The sequence below is a fragment of the Bos grunniens genome, chromosome 22 (assembly GCF_055505025.1).
Source record: "Bos grunniens cultivar Pamir isolate PY7600 chromosome 22, Bosgru_T2T1.0, whole genome shotgun sequence".
NCBI lineage: Eukaryota > Metazoa > Chordata > Mammalia > Artiodactyla > Bovidae > Bos > Bos grunniens.
In genome coordinates, this window is record NC_141186.1 from 43,270,551 (window position 1) to 43,292,760 (window position 22,210).

General features: G+C 42.8%; 1 protein-coding gene across 16 annotated transcripts in view; it reads right to left on the reverse strand.

Annotated features, from left to right (window-relative positions):
• Window positions 1–22,210, reverse strand: part of KCTD6 (potassium channel tetramerization domain containing 6) — a 48,108-nt gene that overhangs the window by 25,315 nt on the left and 583 nt on the right. For 5 of the 16 annotated variants that reach the window (XM_086367206.1, XM_086367217.1, XM_086367215.1 and 2 more), the window contains exons 2-3: window positions 20,788–20,984; window positions 12,970–13,052 (exon numbers count right to left, since the gene is read on the reverse strand). The exons of 2 other annotated variants lie outside the window; for them this stretch is intronic. Coding sequence is in view for 3 of the 14 variants with exons in the window: in XM_086367217.1 (XP_086223343.1) it covers window positions 12,970–13,025 (56 nt within the window). In the remaining 11 variants the exon portion in view is untranslated. Of the gene's footprint in view, window positions 1–12,969; window positions 13,053–20,512; window positions 20,985–22,210 lie in introns of those variants that run through there. 9 more of the 16 variants (XM_086367216.1, XM_086367205.1, XM_086367212.1 and 6 more) reach the window with 2 other exon arrangements.

Genomic DNA, 22,210 nt, shown 5'->3' on the forward strand with positions numbered 1-22,210 from the left:
CAGCTAGGGTTTAGCAATTAAAACCGTGTTGCAACACCTTTCTGGTTTGAAGTGGAGAAAGCATAAGGCCTGTGAATTTGAGGATTTGACACCACAGCCTTCTGTGCAAACATCTGACTCACTCTGCCCCTCCAGGGAGGGAAGAAGCCAGCTCAGGTTTCACTGTTAGCCCCCAAACCCCACTGTGAATGTCAGTTCTTTCCCAGAAGCAAACTGAACTACCAAATCTGTTTAAATCAGTGCTGACAACCTAAACCCAAGTTTATGAAGCTGCAGGCCACAGAGGAGGCCTTCTGTTCCAGGACTGCACCATGAGGGGTGAGGAGCCCTGATTCAAATGAACCAGAGCTAGATTTCGCTGTTTTCATCGCTTTAACATTTACATTCTGAGAGCCTAGGGAAATGGATCTTAGAGACACGGAACATTAACCTTTGCTATAGCAAAGTCATGCCTGTCTTCAAACGCCTCAAAAAAAAAAAAAAAATGGTACTCCTTATCTCCATTCTAGCCTCCAGCCTTCTGGAAAGGTCAGAGCATGGGAGGAGTCCCGACAGCAGTGAAATCTCAGGAAATCTTGGGCTTACAGGGATGGCAGCGACAATCTAAGTCCACTGACATTTTATGCATGAGTAAATTCAGGCTGGGGAGAGCTTAGAGTACTTTTGCAAAGTCACATTGCTGGATGGCTGAGGAACAGTGACTGGAGTCAATGTTACCTTACTCTGTCTATTCATTTACCATAATGAACATCTTTTGGTTACTATTTGGGGGCCTCTGTGATTATACAGTGGAAGTGAGAAATAGATTTAAGGGCCTAGATCTGATAGAGTGCCTGATGAGCTATGGAATGAGGTTCGTGACACTGTACAGGAGACAGGGATCAAGACCATCCCCATGGAAAAGAAATGCAAAAAAGCAAAATGGCTGTCTGGGGAGGCCTTACAAATAGCTGTGAAAAGAAGAGAAGCGAAAAGCAAAGGTGAAAAGGAAAGATATAAACATCTGAATGCAGAGTTCCAAAGAATAGCAAGAAGAGATAAGAAAGCCTTCTTCAGCGATCAATGCAAAGAAATAGAGGGAAACAACAGAATGGGAAAGACTAGGGATCTCTTCAAGAAAATCAGAGATACCAAAGGAACATTTCATGCAAAGATGAGCTCGATAAAGGACAGAAATGGTATGGACCTAACAGAAGCAGAAAATATTAAGAAGAGATGGCAAGAATACACAGAAGAACTGTACAAAAAAGATCTTCAGGACCCAGATAATCACGATGGTGTGATCACTGACCTAAAGCCAGACATCCTGGAATGGGAAGTCAAGTGGGCCTTAGAAAGCATCACTACGAACAAAGCTAGTGGAGGTGATGGAATTCCAGTTGAGCTATTCCAAATCCTGAAAGATGATGCTGTGAAAGTGCTGCACTCAATATGCCAGCAAATTTGGAAAACTCAGCAGTGGCCACAGGACTGGAAAAGGTCAGTTTTCATTCCAATCCCAAAGAAAGGCAATGCCAAAGAATGCTCAAACTACCACACAATTGCACTCATCTCACACGCTAGTAAAGTAATGCTCAAAATTCTCCAAGCCAGGCTTCAGCAATATGTGAACCGTGAACTTCCTGATGTTCAAGCTGGTTTTAGAAAAGGCAGAGGAACCAAAGATCAAATTGCCAACATCCGCTGAATCATAGAAAAAGCAAGAGAGTTCCAGAAAAACATCTATTTCTGCTTTATTGACTATGCCAAAGCCTTTGACTGTGTGGATCACAATAAACTGTGGAAAATTTTGAAAGAGATGGGAATACCAGACCACCTGACCTGCCTCTTGAGAAACCTGTATGCAGGTCAGGAAGCAACAGGTAGAACTGGACATGGAACAACAGACTGGTTCCAAATAGGAAAAGGAGTACATCAAGGCTGTATATTGTCACCCTGTTTATTTAACTTATATGCAGAGTACATCATGAGAAACGCTGGACTGGAAGAAACACAAGCTGGAATCAAGATTGCTGGGAGAAATATCAGTAACCTCAGATATGCAGATGACACCACCCTTATGGCAGAAAGTGAAGAGGAACTCAAAAGCCTCTTGATGAAAGTGAAAGTGAAGAGTGAAAAAGTTGGCTTAAAGCTCAACATTCAGAAAACGAAGATCATTGCATCCGGTCCCACCACTTCATGGGAAATAGATGGGGAAACAGTGGAAACAGTGTCAGACTTTATTTTTCTGGGCTCCAAAATCACTACAGATGGTGACTGCAGCCATGAAATTAAAAGACGCTTACTCCTTGGAAGGAAAGTTATGACCAACCTAGATAGCATATTCAAAAGCAGAGACATTACTTTACCAACAAAGGTTCGTCTAGTCAAGACTATGGTTTTTCCAGTAGTCATGTATGGATGTGAGAGTTGGACTGTGAAGAAAGCTGAGCGCCAAAGAATTGATGCTTTTGATCTGTGGTGTTGGAAAAGACTCTTGAGAGTCCCTTGGACTGCAAGAAGATCCAACCAGTCCAGTCTGAAGGAGATCAGCCCTGGGATTTCTTTGGAAGGAATGATGCTAAAGCTGAAACTCCAGTACTTTGGCCACCTCGTGCCAAGAGTTGATTCACTGGAAAAGACCCTGATGCTGGGAGGGATTGGGGGCAGGAGGAGAAGGGGACGCCAGAGGATGAGATGGCTGGATGGCATCACTGACTCGATGGACGTGAGTCTGAGTGAACTCCGGGAGTTGGTGATGGACAGGGAGGCCTGGTGTGCTGCGATTCATGGGGTCGCAAAGAGTCGGACACAACTGAGCGACTGATCTGATCTGATCTGTGGTTGTGACGGGAACAAGGCCCCAGTTTACCATGTGGAAGTCAGAGAGGCCCCCTATCCCTCTCCCCACTTCCTGGAAGCAGAGGTGTAGCTTAAGACTCATCCAAGAGGACACTTCCATCCAGCCCTACCAACAGTAGCCAACCCGCCCATGGCCATCATGTTGGTTCCGGCCTACGAACAGAGTACTCTGGCCAGAGCTACATGTCCTAGTGACCAGCTTGCTCAGTAACCAAGTGCATAATGAACAGTTTGCCTCAAAGTCAAATACTCTGTCAGTATTCATTCAGCTGTCATCTGCTGCTGCTTCTTTTTTTTTTTCTTGCCAACTTTTGGACATCTTTACAAATTTAAAAAATTAATTTCCTCTAAGGGTTTTTTCCCCCTGCTAAATTTTGTATTCTGATTAATTATTTATGAATGTGTTACTTTTTATGAACAATAAAATTGTTCTTTACTGTTATGGGAGGCTTTTGATAATATATGAACCTTTGAACACACTGTTAGGGACTTTTTTGCAAGTGTGAATAACAACACTTTTTTCTAAGCTATATGTTTACAGTGAGAGACTTTTACTGAACTTGACATAAGATATTAAATTCAGAATAATTCTAAGTGTTAAGCTCAAAATGGAGTGACCTTGGTCAGCAATTAACCAGCATACCTCCTAACAATTAATGGTAATTAATGGCTGACTACAATGAACGAGTCTATACTAGACCTGATGTATAATACTGGGTTCATATTCCATTCAGATCCATATACAAGTATTGAGTTTAACTACAATAATCAAACAACTAACGTTTGTCAACTACATGTCAAAGGCTGGGCTGAACACTGTAGTTTTGTTCTCTTTTAGTTCTGCTCCCTGAGGACAAGGCCCATCTTTGTTCACCACTGTGTCCTCAGCCAGCCCATGGTAGATGCCCTGTTACTACCTTCAGGACAACCAAATGGCCCTGCTAGTAGGTATTGTTATAATCTATCATCTCAACTGTACAGGGGAGCAAATTCAGGTTCAGCTGTTACTACTTGTCCAAGGACATCAGGAAGGGCAGCATGACCTGGAGCCTGCATTCTTGACACGAGGAAGGGCGTGACCTGACATCTGGACCCTAACTAAAGCTTGGAGGATAGGGGTCAGGGTGGACAGACACATTCATGCTGTTTAGTGCTGGGGACCTGGTGAGCAGGTTAAGTACAGAAGCCCCTGGGAGGAGGTGGTTCTGAAATGACTCCTGAAATGAAAGGTGTCTGAATGACTATTCTCGGAGGTAGAAGATTCCACAATGAGACCAAGCTTCCTAGGGAGCCTTGGGACAGAATACAAGCAGGGGTCAGAGGTCAGGGGCACACCCCAGTGGCCTGTGCAATGTGCTGCGGCTTTCCAACAAAGGTTAGCTTGATGGTGAGGGAAGAATCATTCTGAAAACCCAGGATAATAAACATGAGGCCTTGTGGACTAACAAAGAGATTAGTCCTGAGCTCTCTTTTCTTCTCCATCTAATGTATATTAATTTTCTCTAGAAATTAAAAATATCTCAGAGTCTCACGTGGCTTTGGCCTCGTGCCGTTGTGCTAACACTAGTCAATAGCATTTTGTATGAAAAGAAAACTGTGGATGGGAATGTGAAATGGTACAGCACTCTGGAAAATATTTGGCAGCTTCTAAAAAGCTAGGCATACACTTATCCTACAACCCAGCGATTGCAATCCTGGGCATCTATCCCAACGAAATGAAAACTTATGTTCACACAAAAACCTGTGCAGGATTGTTCAGAGTCGCTTGCTCTGCAATAGTCCCAAACTGGAAACAACCAAAAAATGTCCTACAATAGGTGAATGATTAAACAAACCACATGTGGTACATCCTGACCATGGAATTATATTCAACAATAAAAATGAACAAGCTAGTGATACAGGCAATAACTCGGATGGATTTCAAGGGCTTTATGCTAAGTGGGAAAAAACAAAATTTCATGCTGCATGATTCCACTTATGTAACATTCTCAAACTGACAAAGCTCTTGGGACTGCCCTGGTGGTCCAGAGGCGAGACTCTGCGCTCCTAGTGCAGGGGCCCAGGTTCGGTCCCTGGTGAGGGAACTCAATCCCACATGCCACAGGTAAAAAGTTCCCACACGCCACAACGAGACCCAGCACAGCCAAATACACGAACATTTTTATAAATAAATAAAAACTTTAAGTTATGTACTCACTATTATACTACTGTTCATTTTTATACAGATTCGGAGATAATGTGATGCAATCTTGTCTCCCTAAGTTACATAACAACCAGACATAGAATAAGGCTAGTATTATTAATTCACAGACACCTTCCAACCCCAGGGTTTCATAAAGGAGGTCTAATGAAGATCCCCTGGAGAAGGGAAAGGCTACCCACCCCAGTGTTCTGGCCTGGAGAATTCCATGGACTGTATAGTCCATGTGGTCACAAAGAGTGGGACACGACTGAGTGACTTTCACTTCACTTCAACATATTAAACACAATGGCTTTCCTTTGGTCAAAAAAGAATTTTTTAACTCTAGTCAAGTAATCTACATCAAAATGTCCAGGATGCTATGAAGTGCTTCTCGGGCCTGGAAATGGAGAGTTTTATCCATCCTGTGAAAGTTCGTGGTACAGCAAGCACGTGGGTGAGGCTTTCTGAGCAACCTTTCCCTTTGCTGCTGCAAAACCAAAATGTGCGCTCAGAGTCTGAGCTTTGCTTCCCACAACAAATGTGGCTAAGGCCAGAGAACACAAGTATTTATACTTTTAGAGGACCCCTTCTTCGTGAGACACGTGGCAGCAGCCCTGAGAAGGTCCTTTCTGAACCTGCTGCAGCTTGCTGCTGCCAGTCAAGAGGAGAGAGTGCCCTCTACAGGTGAAACTGGGGAACAAAACGGTCTCCGACCCCCGGGAAAGGGTCTGTGGGAATTCACCTGCATGGCCTTTTCTAGGCAGCACCCTTATAAGCTTCCAAAACCTAATGTCTATCAACGCAATACCAGACATAATCTAAGTGTGTGTGAACACACTCATAAAATTCGCATTATCTCTCCAAGGAGAAGCAGGAAATTAGTAGCAATGCTTGTCTCCTGCAAGGTAAATGTCATAAGAGAGATGGGGATGGGGGGAAATTCACTTTCTCTATCCCCAAATTTGGGATGAAAAAGTTTCAAACATACAGAAAAGTTGAAAGAATAGTATAATAGTATAACGACCATCCTGACCACTTAGATTCTACAACTGTTACCATTTACCATATTTGTTTTATCTCTACTATTAATTTACCAGAATTATTCAATTAGAGACTCACAGCAAAAATCTTTATGCCCTTTGAATTCTGTGTAGAGTATATCATCGATAGAAATAAATATATTAGTAATAACAACCACCTCTGAGAGAAGTTGTGAGGGAACACTACATTAAATAAGATATACACACACACACACAAAAAATAAGATATACAGTATATAAATACCTGCCATAGTGCCAAGCACAGAGCACCCGCTCGATAAATAAATGCTACCTACAGTCATTCTTGGGCTTCCCTGGTTGCTCAGTGGTGAAGACTCTGCCTGCCAAGCAGGAGATGCGAGCTCAATCCCTGCATCAGGAAGATCCCCTGGAGAAGGGAATGGCAACCCACTCCAGTATTTTCGCCTGGGAAATTCCATGGACAGAGGAGCCTGGCAGGCTACTGTTCATGGGGTTGCAAAGAGTCAGACACGACTTAGCGAGTAAACAGCAGCAACAGCATAATCATTCTTATATTTCCCTTCTGTTACTCTTAGATTCCATAGTCAACTCATCGCCTTTGCTTAGCCCAAAGCGAGCAGCACAGACAGGACACGGCTGTTATGGAGCAGACAACAGGGCTCTAAAAAGCTCAGTGACTCCAACCTGTCCAGGCATCAAGGGCCCCCAGCAGGGCCTGGCATCTGGGCCTTTTCCCAATGTAGCCTTTTCCCCACTTTTCCAAACTCTCAGCTCCTGAAAGGCTCCTGGCAGGTCCAGAGCAGAAGGGTCACTTTAGTCGTAGGAAAGTGACAAAGCCTACAGACCACCCTGTTAGAGGCAGGCCGCAGAGCAGGGAGGAGGCAGGGGGTGGCCATGACACTAGACCCTTCTGGGCTGCTCTGGGAAAATCCCTCCATGACTACAGATATTCACCTCTTCCCACAGACCATCTTGTAATGAGTTTTCACTGTTTTCTGATCTCAAAAAAAGTACAATAAATATAAAATACAACTCAGTATGTAGTAAAAAAAACAAACACGCTATCTAGATTTCTGCTGCTGCTGCTGCTAAGTCACTTCAGTCTGTACGACCCCATAGACGGCAGCCCACTAGGCTCCCCCGTTCCTGGGATTCTCCAGGCAAGAACACTGGAGTGGGTTGCCATTTCCTTCTCCAATGCATGAAAGAGAAAAGTGAAAGTGAAGTCGCTCAGTTGTGTCCGACTCTTAGCGACCCCATGGACTGCAGCCCATCAGGCTCCCCCATCCCTGGGATTCTCCAGGCAAGAACACTGGAGTGGGTTGCCATTTCCTTCTCCAATGCATGAAAGAGAAAAGTGAAAGTGAAGTCGCTCAGTCGTGTCCGACTCTTAGCGACCCCATGGACTGCAGCCTACCAGGCTCCTCCGCCCATGGGATTCTCCAGGCAAGAGTATTGGAGTGGGGTGCCATCGCCTTCTCCAATCTAGATTTCTAAATATGTCAAATAACATGTAATTCATAATATGCATATATACAATATACATATATTAATATATATTAACATGTATAAATAATATACATGTTATCAGATAATATATATATATAAATGAAAGTCACTCAGTTGTGTCTGACTCTTTACGACCCCATGAACTGTAACCCGCCAGCCTCCTCCATGCATAAAATTCTCCAGGGAAAATACAATTCAGTATGTGGTAAAAATGAAGTAGAGATTCAATGCTAGCTAGGCCTTTCTTTTTCTCTACACACTTAAATGCAATATATGACACATTATGTTCCTTTATTTACATTATATACCGATTGATCAATTTATAGACCTACTGAGCATCTCTGACTACGTGGGTTTTTACCACATACTGAACTATATTTGGTCAGACTAACACTTTTCCCACCCTAGTGGGGAAACAAGCCGTAGATAAACCAGCTGAGTCACCACTTGCTCTGCTGGACATGACCAATATCTCTCTGAGGTCTCAGGCCTACAGATATTCATGGGCCTGCCAGCTGCCCACGAACCCAGAGATTTCCTCCAGTCCTTGTAGAGAGAGAACTGGGGAACTCGCCTGCCCCTCAGTCTTAAACGGTAGGCACTACTATCTCCACTGCAATAAACTGAACGTATTGCACCCCCCCAACAAAATATATACATTGAAATCTAATCCCCAATGTGATAGAGATGAAAGCTTTGGGAGGTGATTAGGTCCCAAAGCAAAGCCCTCATAAATGGGATCAGTGCCCTTATTTTAAAAAAAAGAAGACCCTGGAGAGCTGCCTCATGCCTTCTGCTATCGAAGACACTGATAAAATGGACAGCTATGAACCCGGACGCAGGCTCTCACCAGACACCACATCTGCTGACACCCTGATCTAGGACTTGCCAGTCTTCAGAAATTTGAAAAAAAGTTTCTGTTGTTTTCTAAGTTACCATGTCTACCATATTTTGTTACAGTGGCCCAAGTAGACTCAAGACACTCATTTGACAGATGAGAGATGACGTACAGATGCCATAAGCAATGAGCTCAAGGTGAGTGGCAGCGCTGGGATGCCTTCTCCTGCCTGTGGACCTTTAATACCGATGTCAATGTAGAAATGTGTACTTACGAGTATCAGCAAAGCTGTAGGGGAAAAGCCACTTTCAGATACTCTTTATTGGAATTTACATCTGGAAATCAACAAAACAATACTGAACACAATTTACAATGCACAGTTCCAGTAGCTAAGGCTCCTTGCTCACAATGCAGGGAGCCTGGGTTCAACTCCTGATCAGGGAACTGGATCCCATGTGCCGCAACTAAGATCTGGTGCAGCCAAGTAAGTAAATAAAATAAATAAATAAATAAATATATATATATATATATTTTTTTTTTTTTTTAAGAAAAGTTAACGCATATGCCAAAGTACATGGTGAGGATTCAAGGAAAGACAAGCACACGCTGCCCTAGTTATCATACTAACTGCAACTACAGACCCTTTCAACGTAGACAGCAATGACCCAAGGATGGTGGAAAGCAAATGGTATCAGGAGAATCAGAAAAAAGACCAGAATTCAAAAGTCCATAAAACTGGTGGGGAGTTCGGTTTTCTCCCTTCAGCACTGCCTGGCCTAAATTCAAAGGCACCTGCTTAAAACTCAGAAGTTTTCATTGAGTGCAGACAGAAAGAGTTCCAAGAGAAGCCCTCTCTTTCTGATCTGGCGGGTGGGGGCATTGGGAGAATATTCCATTTCAATCTTGGTTTTCTTTTCTCTGTTTCCTGCCCTAGCCTGCATGCAATACCTTAGTGCTGGTGGCAGCAGTGGGTGGTCAGATGCTTAACACTCTGCTGCTGCTGCGTCACTTTAGTCGTGTCCGACTCTGTGCGACCCCATAACGGCAGCCCACCAGGCTTCCCGTCCCTGGGATTCTCCAGGCAAGAACACTGGAGTGGGTTGCCATTTCCTTCTCCAATGCATGAAAGTGAAAAGTGAAAGTGAAATCGCTCAGTCGCCTCCGACTCTAGCGACCCCATGGACTGCAGCCCACAGGGCTCCTCCGTCCATGGGATTTTCTAGGCAAAAGTACTGGAGTGGGGTGCCATTGCCTTCTCTGGCTTAACATTCTAAGGTGGGGTGGGGGGGGGATTCTGTCTCTAAGCAGAAGAGCTGGGATTCCAAGAGCAGGGAGAGAATACCATTGCTGTTTCTCTCCTGTCCTCCTTGGTCCAGATGCAGAAACAGCAGTAAGCAGTGAACAACAGAGCAGACGAACTAAAGCCACACTGTTACTGGCGGACTTGTATCCCCATCAAATTCCTATACTGAAGTCATAACCCTCAGTATCACAGAATGTCACAGCAGTTGGTAATGAAGGTACAATGAAGTCATTAGGGGAGGGCCTAATCCAACATGGTTCATGGCCTAATCCAACATGAACTATGGACAGAGGTTCGTGACATTGTACAGGAGACAGGGATCAAGACCATTCCCATGGAAAAGAAATGCAAAAAAGCAAAATGGCTGTCTGGGGAGGCCTTACAAATAGCTGTGAAAAGAAGCGAAAAGCAAAGGAGAAAAAGAAAGATATAAGCATCTGAATGCAGAGTTCCAAAGAATAGCAAGGAGAGATAAGAAAGCCTTCTTCAGCGATCAATGCAAAGAAATAGAGGAAAACAACAGAATGGGAAAGACTAGGGATCTCTTCAAGAAAATTAGAGATACCAAGGGAACATTTCATGCAAAGATGGGCTTGATAAAGGACAGAAATGGTATGGACCTAACAGAAGCAGGAGATATTAAGAAGAGATGGCAAGAATACACAGAACTGTACAAAAAAGATCTTCACAACCCAGATAATCACGATGGTGTGATCACTGACCTAGAGCCAGACATCCTGGAATGGGAAGTCAAGTGGGCCTTAGGAAGCATCACTTTGAACAAAGCTAGTGGAGGTGATGGAATTCCAGTTGAGCTATTCCAACTCCTGAAAGATGATGCTGTGAAAGTGCTGCACTCAATATGCCAGCAAATTTGGAAAACTCAGCAGTGGCCACAGGACTGGAAAAGGTCAGTTTTCATTCCAATCCCAAAGAAAGGCAATGCCAAAGAATGCTCAAACTACCACACAATTGCACTTATCTCACATGCTAGCAAAGTAATGCTCAAAATTCTCCAAGCCAGGCTTCAGCAATATGTGAACCGTGAACTTCCTGATATTCAAGCTGGTTTTAGAAAAGGCAGAGGTACCAGAGATCAAATTGCCAACATCCACTGGATCATCAAAAAAGCAAGAGAGTTCCAGAAAAACATCTATTTCTGCTTTATTGACTATGCCAAAGCCTTTGACTGTGTGGATCACAATAAACTGTGGAAAATTTTGAAAGAGATGGGAATACCAGACCACCTGACCTGCCTCTTGAGAAACCTGTATGCAGGTCAGGAAGCAACAGGTAGAACTGGACATGGAACAACAGACTGGTTCCAAATAGGAAAAGGAGTATGTCAAGGCTGTATATTGTCACCCTGCTTATTTAATTTCTATGCAGAGTACATCATGAGAAACGCTGGGCTGGAAGAAGCACAAGCTGGAATCAAGATGGCCGGGAGAAATATCAGTAACCTCAGATATGCAGATGACACCACCCTTATGACAGAAAGTGAAGAGGAACTTAAAAGCCTCTTGATGAAAGTGAAAGTGGAGAGTGAAAAAGTTGGCTTAAAGCTCAACATTCAGAAAACGAAGATCATGGCATCCGGTCCTATCACTTCATGGCAAATAGATGGGGAAACAGTGGAAACAGTGTCAGACTTTATTTTTGGGGCTCCAAAATCACTGCAGATGGTGACTGCAGCCATGAAATTAAAAGACGCTTACTCCTTGGAAGGAAAGTTATGACCAACCTAGATAGCATATTGCAAAGCAGAGACATAACTTTGCCAACAAAGCTTCGTCTAGTCAAGGCTATGGTTTTTTCAGTGGTCATGTATGGATGTGAGAGTTGGACTGTGAAGAAAGCTGAGCGCCGAAGAATTGATGCTTTTGATCTGTGGTGTTGGAAAAGACTCTTGAGAGTCCCTTGTACTGCAAGGAGATCCAACCAGTCCATTCTGAAGGAGATCAGCCCTGGGATTTCTTTGGAAGGAATGATGCTAAAGCTGAAACTCCAGTACTTTGGCCACCTCATGCGAAGAGTTGACTGATTGGCAAAGACTCTGATGCTGGGAGGGATTGGGGGCAGGAGGAGAAGGGGACGACAGAGGATGAGATGGCTGGATGGCATCACTGACTCGATACACATGAGTTTGAGTGAACTCCGGGAGTTTGTGAAGGACAGGGAGGCCTGGTGTGCTGCGATTCATGGGGTCACAAAGAGTCAGACACGACTGAGCGACTGAACTGAACTGAACTGAACTAAGCCCTTGAGCCACAACCACTGAGCCTGCACTCATGCTCTGCAGCAAGACAAGCCAATGTGACGAGAAGCCTGCCTGTAGCAACAAAGACCCAGTGCAGCCAAAAAGAAGGAAATAATAAAAATGTTTTTAAAAATTTGGAACTTTAAAAACTGAGCTGACTTTGGAACCACAGCCCACAGCAGGCAGGTGGAAATCCAAATCATCTGATTACCTGCAAAAATGTAAAATATGAATATTCTCTAGCCAGACTGACAAAAAAATAAGGAAGAAAGACACAGGTTACCAATTTCAGGAATGAAAAGGGGGATATCACTACAAACCCTACAGAACATAAAAGTGAATTTTGTGAACAAATCAACATATGTAAATTTGGCAACCTTCATGAACTGGACTTAGTCCTTGAAAAATAACAGCATCTGACATTTACCCAAGAATAAATAGATAGCCTGAATAACTCTATATCATTAGAGAAACAGATTTTGTAGTCAAAAGCTCCATGAGAAAGAAATCTCTGGACGGTTTCAAATATAAATTCTACCAAACATTTAAGGAAGAAATAAAACCAATTCTATACAACCTCCTTCACAAAGCAGAAGAGGAGGGAACACTTCCCAACTCCATTTGAGGCAGGCCACCATGACACTGATACCAAAATCAGACAACACAAGAAATCTTCCATAAACATACACATAAAATTCCACAACAGACTAGCAAATCAAAAGCCAGCAATATATATGCGTGCACACGTGTGTCTTTACATGTATCTCACCATGACCCAGGACGGTGTATACCAGTAATGCAACACTGCTGCAATCAACATAATCCACAATGTTAACAAACCAAGGAAGAAAAATCAAATGATTATATATTAATAAATTGATGCAGAGAAAGTATTTGACAAACATGCAATGGCCATTCATGATTAAAGGACTCAGCAACTGAGAAACAGAGGGAACTTCCTTGGCCTGAATAAGCATCCATACAAAAACGTTAAACAAACATCACACTTACTGGTCAAAGAGTGAATGCTTTTCCTCTAATGTGGGGAACAAGGTGAAGATGTCCATTCTCACCACTTCTACTCAACATAGGTACTAGAATGGCAGCAAAAAAGGGAAGAAAAAGAAACAAAAGGCAAAATATTAGAAAGAGAGAAAAAAATTATCTTTCACAAACATAATTGTCTAAGCAGACAATCCCATAGAACATACAAAACCAGCTTCTTCTGGAAACAACAAATGAGTTTAGCAAAGTGGCAGAACATCACGTCCACACCTGAAAATCAACCGCATTTCTACATACTAGGAGTAAACTATCAGAAACCTAAAAATATAAAGTTTTTAAAATTTGTTCGTTTTTAGCTGCGCTCGGCCTTGATTGCTGCGTGCAGGATTCCTCTAGCTGTGGCAAGCAGGGGCTACTCTACTCTCAAACTGCAGCGTGCCGGCTTCTCTTGTGCAGAGCATGGGCTCCAGGGCGCACAGCCTTCAGAAGTTGCAGTGCCTGGGCTCACAGCTGTGGCGCTCGGGCTCAGTTACCCAGAAGCATGCGGCATTTTTCCAGATAGGGGACTGAAACCGCATCCCCTGCATTGGCAGGCAGATTCTCAACCACTGAGCCACCAGGAAAGTCCCTAGGAACCAAAATTATTAAAAATAACATTTACAATAGCCTAAAAAGGACAGAAATAAAATATGTGTAAGATGTGCATGCTGAAAACTACAAAAGGCTGATAAAAAAATCAAAGACTGAAATAAATAGGATACTAGCTCTTTTTAAAATGTTCTACAGATTCAACACTATTCCAATAAAAATTCTATCAACATTTTTTTGGGTAGCTTCAGATAAGCTGATTGTTAAAAAAACAACTTTGAAAAAGAAATGTTGGAACACTCACATTACTTGATTTTAAAAACTACCTCACAGCAGGAGTAACTAAGACAGTGTAAGACTGAAAAAGGGATAAACACAGAGACCAATGGGACAGAAGAGTCCCACTTCAGCACTCAAAACAACGAACTGATTTCTGCACAAAGGTGCAAAAGCAATTCAGTGGAGAAAAGATGGTCTTCCTAGCAAATAACGTTAAACAAGTGGATATGCACACGTAAGAAACTCTCGTGACTTTCCTGGTGGAACCGTGGATAAGACTCTGTCTGCCAGTGAGGGGCACACAGGTTCAATCCCTGGTCTAAGAAGATTCCACATGCCATGCAGCCACTAAGCCCGAGGGCCACAGCTACTGAAGCCTGTGTGCCAAGAGCCTGCGCTCATCAACAAGAAAACTTTACCGCAAAGAGAAGCCCATGCACTGCAACTAGAGAGCAGTCCCCACTCTTCACATCTGGAAAAAGCCCGCACACAGCAATGAAGACCCAGTGCAATCAAATATTAAATAAATAATTTAAAAAATTTTTTAAACTCTGGACCTAAACTTCACTGTTGTTCTTGTTCAGCCTCTCAGTTGTGGCCAACTCTTTGTGACCCCATGGACTGCAGCACACCAGGCTTCCCTGTCCTTCATCGTCAAAAATTACCTCAAAATGAACCACAGATCTAAATGGAAAACTGTAAAACTTTACAAGAAAGCATCAAAGAAGTTTTGCAACCTGGTGCTGGGCAAAGTTCTTAGAGATGACATCAAAACATGATCCATACGAGAAAACTCCGGTAAACTGAATTTCATCAAAATGTAAACCCTTTTTTTCTGAAAGACTGTTGAAAAATGATGAGATATGCCACAGACTAGGAGAATATACTGTCAGCCTTCAGTATCCAGATTCCACACCTGCAGATTCAATCAACAGAGCATTATGTCAGAAGTCCTACTGTTGCCAGTCAGCGTCCTTGGACTCTTTAATCAACAGAAATAGGTAAGAAGCCAGACAAGGAATTTTGGGTAAAGCTTTATGGGGACTCGGGCCACAGCACAAGGGACTGACAAGTGACTGATGCTCTTGCTCGTCCCCCCTCCCCAAGGGAGAATTGTGAGGTGGCTCCTTAAATGGCGCAAAGATAGAGGGGGGTGGTTAAGGGATTCTGCCCACACCCTTGGAGGTACTGTGTGCAGGGATCACGCATGGTACCCTGCTTTCATTCCCCACACCACAGAAGTGGCAGTTGTCTTTAGCTGCCAAGTTGTATCTGACTCTTAGCAACCCCATGCACAATAGCCCGCCAGGCTCCTCTGGCCATGGGATTTTCCAGTTAAGAATAAAGAAACGGGTTCTGTTTTGGTCTTTTTGTATCTTACGTTCATGTTTTGCCCCAGCTGCACACGCATGCAGTTATTGTTAGTTGGTTGTAATTTCTTTTCATATTGCCCATGGGGTTCTCTAGGCAGGAATACTTGAGTGGGTTGCCGTTTCCTCCTCCAGTGGAGCACCTTTTCTCAACTTTTCACTATGCCCCGTCCATCTTAGGTGGCCCTGCACGGCATAACTCACAGCTTCACTGAGTTGCCCAGTCCCCTTCGCTACGACAAGGCTGTGACCCATGAAAGGGAAAAGATATGACATTGGAAGATGAGCCCTCCCAGATCGGAAGGTGTTCAATATGCTATTGGGGAAGAGCAGAGGCAAATATTAGTAGCTCTAGAAAGAATACAACGGCTCGGCCAAAGTGGAAATGATGCTCAATTGTCGATGTGTCTGGCTTTCCTGGTGGCTAAGACAGTGAAGAATCTGCCTGCAATGCAGGAGACCCAGGTTCAATCCCTGGGTCAGGAAGAGCCACTGAGAAGGCAATCCACTCCAGTATTCTTGCCGGGAGAATACCATAGACAGAGGAGTCTGGCAGGCTACAGTCCATAGGATCACAAAGAGAAGGACACGACTAAACGACTAACACTTCTACTTTCTGGTGGTGAAAGTAAAATCTGATGCTGTAAAGAACAATATTGCATAGGAACCTGCAATGTTAGGTCCATGAATCAAGGTAAAGTGGATGTGGTCAAACAGGAGATGGCAAGAGTGAACAGTGACATCTTAGAAATCAGTGAACTAATATGGACAAGAATGTTTAAATTTAATTCAGATGACCATTATATCTACTACTGTGGGCAAGAATCCCTTAAAGAAATGGAGTAGCCCTCACAGTCAACAAGAGAGTCTGAAAGGCAGTATTTGGGTGCAATTTCAAAAATGACAGAATGATCTCAGCTCATTTACAAGGCAAACCATTCAATGTCACAGTAAACAAAGTCTATGCCCCAAACACTGATGCCAAAGAAGCTGAAGTCAAATGGTTCTGTGAAGATCTATAAGGCCTTCTAGAACTAACACCAAAAGAAAGATGTCCTTTTCACTATAGGGGATTGGAATGCAAAGTAAAAAGTCAAGAGATACCTAGAGTAACAGGTAAGTTTGGCCTTGGAGTACAACATGAAGCATGACAAAGGCTAACAGAGAGTTTTGTCAAGAGAACACACTGGTCATAGCAAACACCCTCTTCCAACAAAACAAGAGATGACTCTACACATGGACATCACCAGATGGTCAATACTAAAATCAGACTGATTATATTCTTTGCAGCCAAAGATGAAGAAGCTCTATAAGGTCAGTAAAAATAAGACCTAGAGCTGACTGTAGCTCAGATCATGAGTTCCTTATTGCAAAATTTAGGCTTAAATTGAAGAAAGTAGAGAAAACCACTAGGCTGTTCAGGTATGACCTAAATCTAATCCTTTAACATTATATAGTGGGGAGGTGACAAATAGATTCAAGAGATTAGATATGGTAGACAGAGTGCCTGAAGAACCATGGAAAGAGGTTTGTAATACTGTACCGGAGGCAGTGGCCAAAACCATCCCAAATAAAAAGAAATGCAAGAAAACAAAGTGATTGTCTGAGGAGACTTTACAAATAGCTGAAGAAAGAAGAGAAACAAAAGGCAAGGGAGAAAGGTAAAAATATATCCAACTGAATGCAGAGTTCCAGAGATTAGCAAGAAGAGGTAAGAAAGCCTTCTTAAGTGAACAATGCAAAGAATTACAAGAAGACAACAGAATGGGTAAGACTAGATAGATATCTCTTCAAGAAAATTGGAGATATCAAGGGAACATTCCATGAAAGGATGTGTAAGGTAAAGGACAAAAATAGTAAGGATCTAACAGAAGCAGAAAAAGAGATTAAGAAGAGGTGGCAAGAATACACAGAAGAACTATACAAAAAAGTCTTAATGACCTAGATAACCAACATGGGGAAACAATGGAAACAGTGAGACTATTTTTCTGGGCTCCAAAATCACTGCAGACGGTAACTGCAGCCATGAAATTAAAAGATGCTTGCTCCTTGGAAGAAAAGCTATGACCAACCTAGACAGCATATTAAAAAGCAGAGACATTACTTCGCCAACAAAGGTCCGTCTAGTCAAAGCTGTGGTTTTTCCAGTAGTCATGTATGGATGTGACAGTTGGACTATAAAGAAGGCTGAAGGCCAAAGAATTGATGCTTTTGAACTGTGGTGTTGAAGAAGACTTTTGAGAGTCCCTTGGACTGCAAGGAGATCCAACCAGTCTATCCTAAAGGAAACCAGTCCTGAATATTCATTGGAAGGACTGATGCTGAAACTCCAATACTCTGGCCACCTGATGCGAAGAACTGACTCACCAGAAAAGACCCTGATACTGGGAAAAATTGAAGACAGGAGGAGAAGGGGATGACAGAGGATGAGATGGCTGGATGGCATCACTGACTCAATGGACATGAGTTTGAGTAAGCTTCGGGAGTTGGTGATGGACAGGGAAGCCTGGAGTGCTGCAGTCCATGGGGTCGCAGAGAGTCAGACATGACTAAGCGACTGAACTGAACTGAACTGACTGAACCACGATGATGTTGTCACTCACCTAGACCCAGACATCCTGGAATGTGAAGTCAAGTGGACCTTAGGAAGCATGAACAAAGCTAGTGGAGATGATGGAATTCCAACTGAGCTATTTAAAATCCTAAAAGATGATGCAGTTAAAGTGCTACCCTCAATATGTCAGCAAATTTGGAAAACTTATCAGTGGCCACAGGACCAGAAAAGGTCAGTTTTCATTCCAATCCCAAATAAAAGCAATGCCAAAAAATGTTCAAACTAGTGCACAACTGCACTCATTTCACATGGTAGCAAGGTAATACTCAAAATCCTCCAAGCTAGGCTTCAGTAGAACATCAGCGAAGAACTTCCAAATGTACAAGCTGGGTTTTGAAGAGGCAAAGGAAACAGAGATCAAATTGCCAACATTCACTGGATCATGGAAAAGGCAAGGGAGTTCCAAAAAAACATCTACTTCTGCTTCACTGACTAAAGTCTTTGACTGTGGGAATCACAACAAACTGAAAAATTCTTAGAGATATGAGTACCAGACCACCTTTCCTGCTTCTTGAGAAACTTGTATGTGGGTCAAGAAGCAACAGTTTGAACTGAACTGGAAAGGTTCAAAATTAGGAAAGGAGTACGTCAAGGCTGTACATTGTCACCCTGCTTATTCAATTTATATGCAGGATATATCGTGTGAGATGCTGGATTTTAAAAGGTGTTCAGTATCATTAAATACTAGGGAAATGCAAATTAAATTCACAAGGGCCACCATTACACATTGATTAGAATGCCTAAATAAAAATTATTAATAATATCAGGTGCTGGGAAGGATCCCAGAGCAACTGTATTTCTCATACATTGCTGGAGGAAACCTAAAATGGTACAGCCACTCTGGGAAAAGTTTGACAATTTTTTAAAAGTTAAACATACACTTAACAGGCAATCATACTGCTGGATACCCAAAGAAATGAAAATTTAAGTTCACATAAAAACCTGTAAACCAATGTTCACAGCAGCTATACTGGAAATAACTAAAAATGAACACAACTCAGAAGTCCTTCAGTGGACGAATGGATAAACCAACAAAGCCATACAGCTACTCAGCAATAAAAAAGAATGAAATGTTGATACACAGAATTACTTGAATGGGTCCCCAGGGCATTAGGGTGAGTAAGTATAGTCAGTCTCAAAGAATTACATATTGCATGATTCCATGTAAAAAACATTCCTGAAATAACAACTAAAGTGGTTAAGAAGAGAACAGTGGAGTTAGGGGTGGGAGAAGGTGTCTACCTGCGTCTGCAGAGGGAGTTTCTCTACAGTGATGAAACGATTCTGTACTTTGATTGTGCTGGTGGCTACATAAATTTGTACAGATGATGAAGTTTTGTAGTACTATTCACACACACGCACACACGTAAGAATGCATATAAAAACAGGTGAAAGCAGAATAGAGTGTCTACCTAACTAGTATCGTACCAATGTTAGTGTCTAGCTAACTAGTATTATACCAACATTAGTTCGTGTCTAGCTAACTAGTATTGTACCAATGTTAATTCTGGGTTTCAACAACAAGCTATAGTACATAAAATATTTTTGTTGTTGTTCAGTTGCTAAGTCATGTCCAGCTTTTTTGTGACCCCCATGGACTGTAGCCAGTCAGGGTCCTTTGTCCATGGCATTTCCCGGGCAAGACTGGAGTTGGTTGCTCGGTGGCTCAGCAGTGAAGAAACTGCCTGCAAAGCAGGAGATTTAGGTTCAGTCCCTGGGTCAGGAAGATCCCCTAAAGAAGGAAATGCAACCCACTCCAGTATTCTTGCCTGGGAAATCCCATGGACCGATGAGCCTGGTAGGACTACAGTCCACGGAGTCACAAAAAAGTCAGACATGAGTTAGTGACAGAACAATAACAACAAACAATATAAAATATTACCACTGAGCTGGAAGGAAGATACAGGAAAACTCTTGTACACTCTTCGTATTTTTATACTTCTTGTGGGTCTTAAGATCTCCCAAAAGAAAAAGTTATGAGAATAAAAAGAGGAGTAAAGCATTAAGATTTAACATGAATGAATCAATTTCAGTAACATTTGCTAAGCTAAAGAAGCCAAACACAAGAGCACAAGGTATATAACAAATATAATTATATATATAAACAAATATAACTCCATTTGTTTCAAGTTCTAAAACAGGCCAATGGAAATCACATCAGTGGTTGCCTGTTGAATTGAGTGGAGAATTACTTAGAAGGAGACATGAGAGAACTTCTGAGGTGGTAGAAATGTGCATTTTAATGTGTTTAAGTTATAGCTAAAAAGCTGGAGTGAAAAATCTTTAATAAACCCTGATTGCAATGACCAAAATAATAATAATAATTGTGGAACCCTGTGGAGATTGAAACTTTGGATGAAGGACTTTCTGATGAGTGACAGCCCAAAGATACTGGAGGACAAATGTTCCTGGAACTTTGGAAAGATTTAATTGCAAGAGTGAAGTGGTTAGCCAACTTACACTTTCCAGTCCTTTTCTGTAAAATTCAGTGAGCCTATGAATGTAGATTCTCTTTAAAAAGATTATGGATTTATACTTTACCACTTCCAACTTTTGTGCTTTTCACTCCAAAACATAAAATTGTGCTGGGTTTTCCCAAACTGGCCATTTATAGAGTTTGAAAGGAATGTATATATACAGATAAAGATATTCAATGTGTCTGAACTGTTTGCAGTCTTATTTTAAAGGAAATTCTCACCTGAGGCCAGCTGAGTCCTCTGGAGTTGCTACTGCCGTTCTGACTCAAGTGGCCAGGCTGGCTACACAGTCTCAGGATTCCTGGCTTTTTAGGATCTCTGTGTGAATAAAGTCCAGGAATACTGTCCTCCGTCTACATCACAGTCCATATTTTTGGTTTCTCTTTAGGCCTTTCTTCCTTTACCTTAATACCTCCTTTTGCTTTGTAATTTTACTTCTGAAATCTTTTAGTGCTGGACGGTGGGAGAGGTGAGACAGGCAAGAGCACTGACTTACATTTTTGTTCTAAGCAGAACCCAGGAACCAGTGAGGGGTGATATCTCAAATTTGAGGCTATTCCCGAGGATGCTGTGTGGCTGCCAGAGAAGTACTAGTTTCCTGTCAAGGACTTGACAAGTAAAAACCGTTGCTTGCCATTTTGCTCTACAACAGTTGAGTTATTAGCCACTGCCACTGCTGACCATCAACATACCCTGAAAGAATTGAGGACAAAGACTGAAAATGAGGCACTCCAAGGTCTGAGAAAACCTGGTAAAACAGGCCTTCAGATAATTTCAGGAGACAAGCTTATGAACCCCATTTCTTGCATCTCACCATACTTGGAAAAGCACTAAAAATCATTAACTAAAATATCTACTCATGACTAGCAGTAATCTTCTACCCAGATGTGTGCCAGACTGCATACCCTTCTCCAAATCACTATGCACTATCTGAGAGCAGTCTGCTGGGGTATAGTCCTCATTAAGTCCCCAAATAAAACGAATCTCACAGCTCTCACGTTGTATGTTTTTATTTCAGTCCACAGACTGAAGGGACTAGGCAATGATGTCAGGTGAGGAATACAGAACGTCTTGACTTCACATCTTAGAGACAAATTTTCCATTTTAAAGATGATGAAGCGAAAGCCCAGAGACTAAAAGCCATGCCCAAGCAGCTGTGTCCAAATTTCTCTCTCTAGCACTACCTAGCCTCTAGCTCTAGGCTCCAAACATTCAACCTGAGTATGATCCAGTTGTCTAAATACAGCTTATTCAGAATAGTCTTACCTCTCACCTACATCTAGGCGCCTCCCTTCCCCGACCCATCCAACAACAAAAACAAAGAAGACTCAAATCTTCCTCAACTCTTCCCCTTCCCTCATGGCAACCCTATTGATTCCAGTCCCAAACAGATCTTAAACCTGTCACCTCCTCTCCATGCTGAAGCTGTCCTCTATTCCAGTTCTCTCTACCAAAGACTCCCTGGGGTCTCCCTGCCTCTGCCCTCACCCCTCTCCTCTCACTCTCACTTAGCAACCAGATTCCTGTGACCTAGTCTCTCCCTGCGGCACTGGCTTCTCGGGGCCCTTACAGTACACCCAGATTCTCAGGCTGCAGACCAGCAGCAGCTCGCAGCCCTCATAGACATTTCTGAAATGTCCTGGATAACAGTGAGGGCTGGGGGAGTCCCCAGAGGTCCTACCTGACCCGTTCCCCTCACCACCAAGTCGAAATGAGACCAATGAGATAAAGCTTCCAGAGGCTTCCCTAGACAGGTTATGTTCAGTCACTAGGCGTGTCCGACTCTTTGTGACCCCACGGACTGCAGCACGGCAAGCCTCCCTGTCCCTTACCATCTCTCAAAACTTTGCCCAAGCTCATGTCCATTGTATGGGTGATGCCATCCAGCCATCTCATTCTCTGACGCCCTCTTCTCAGGT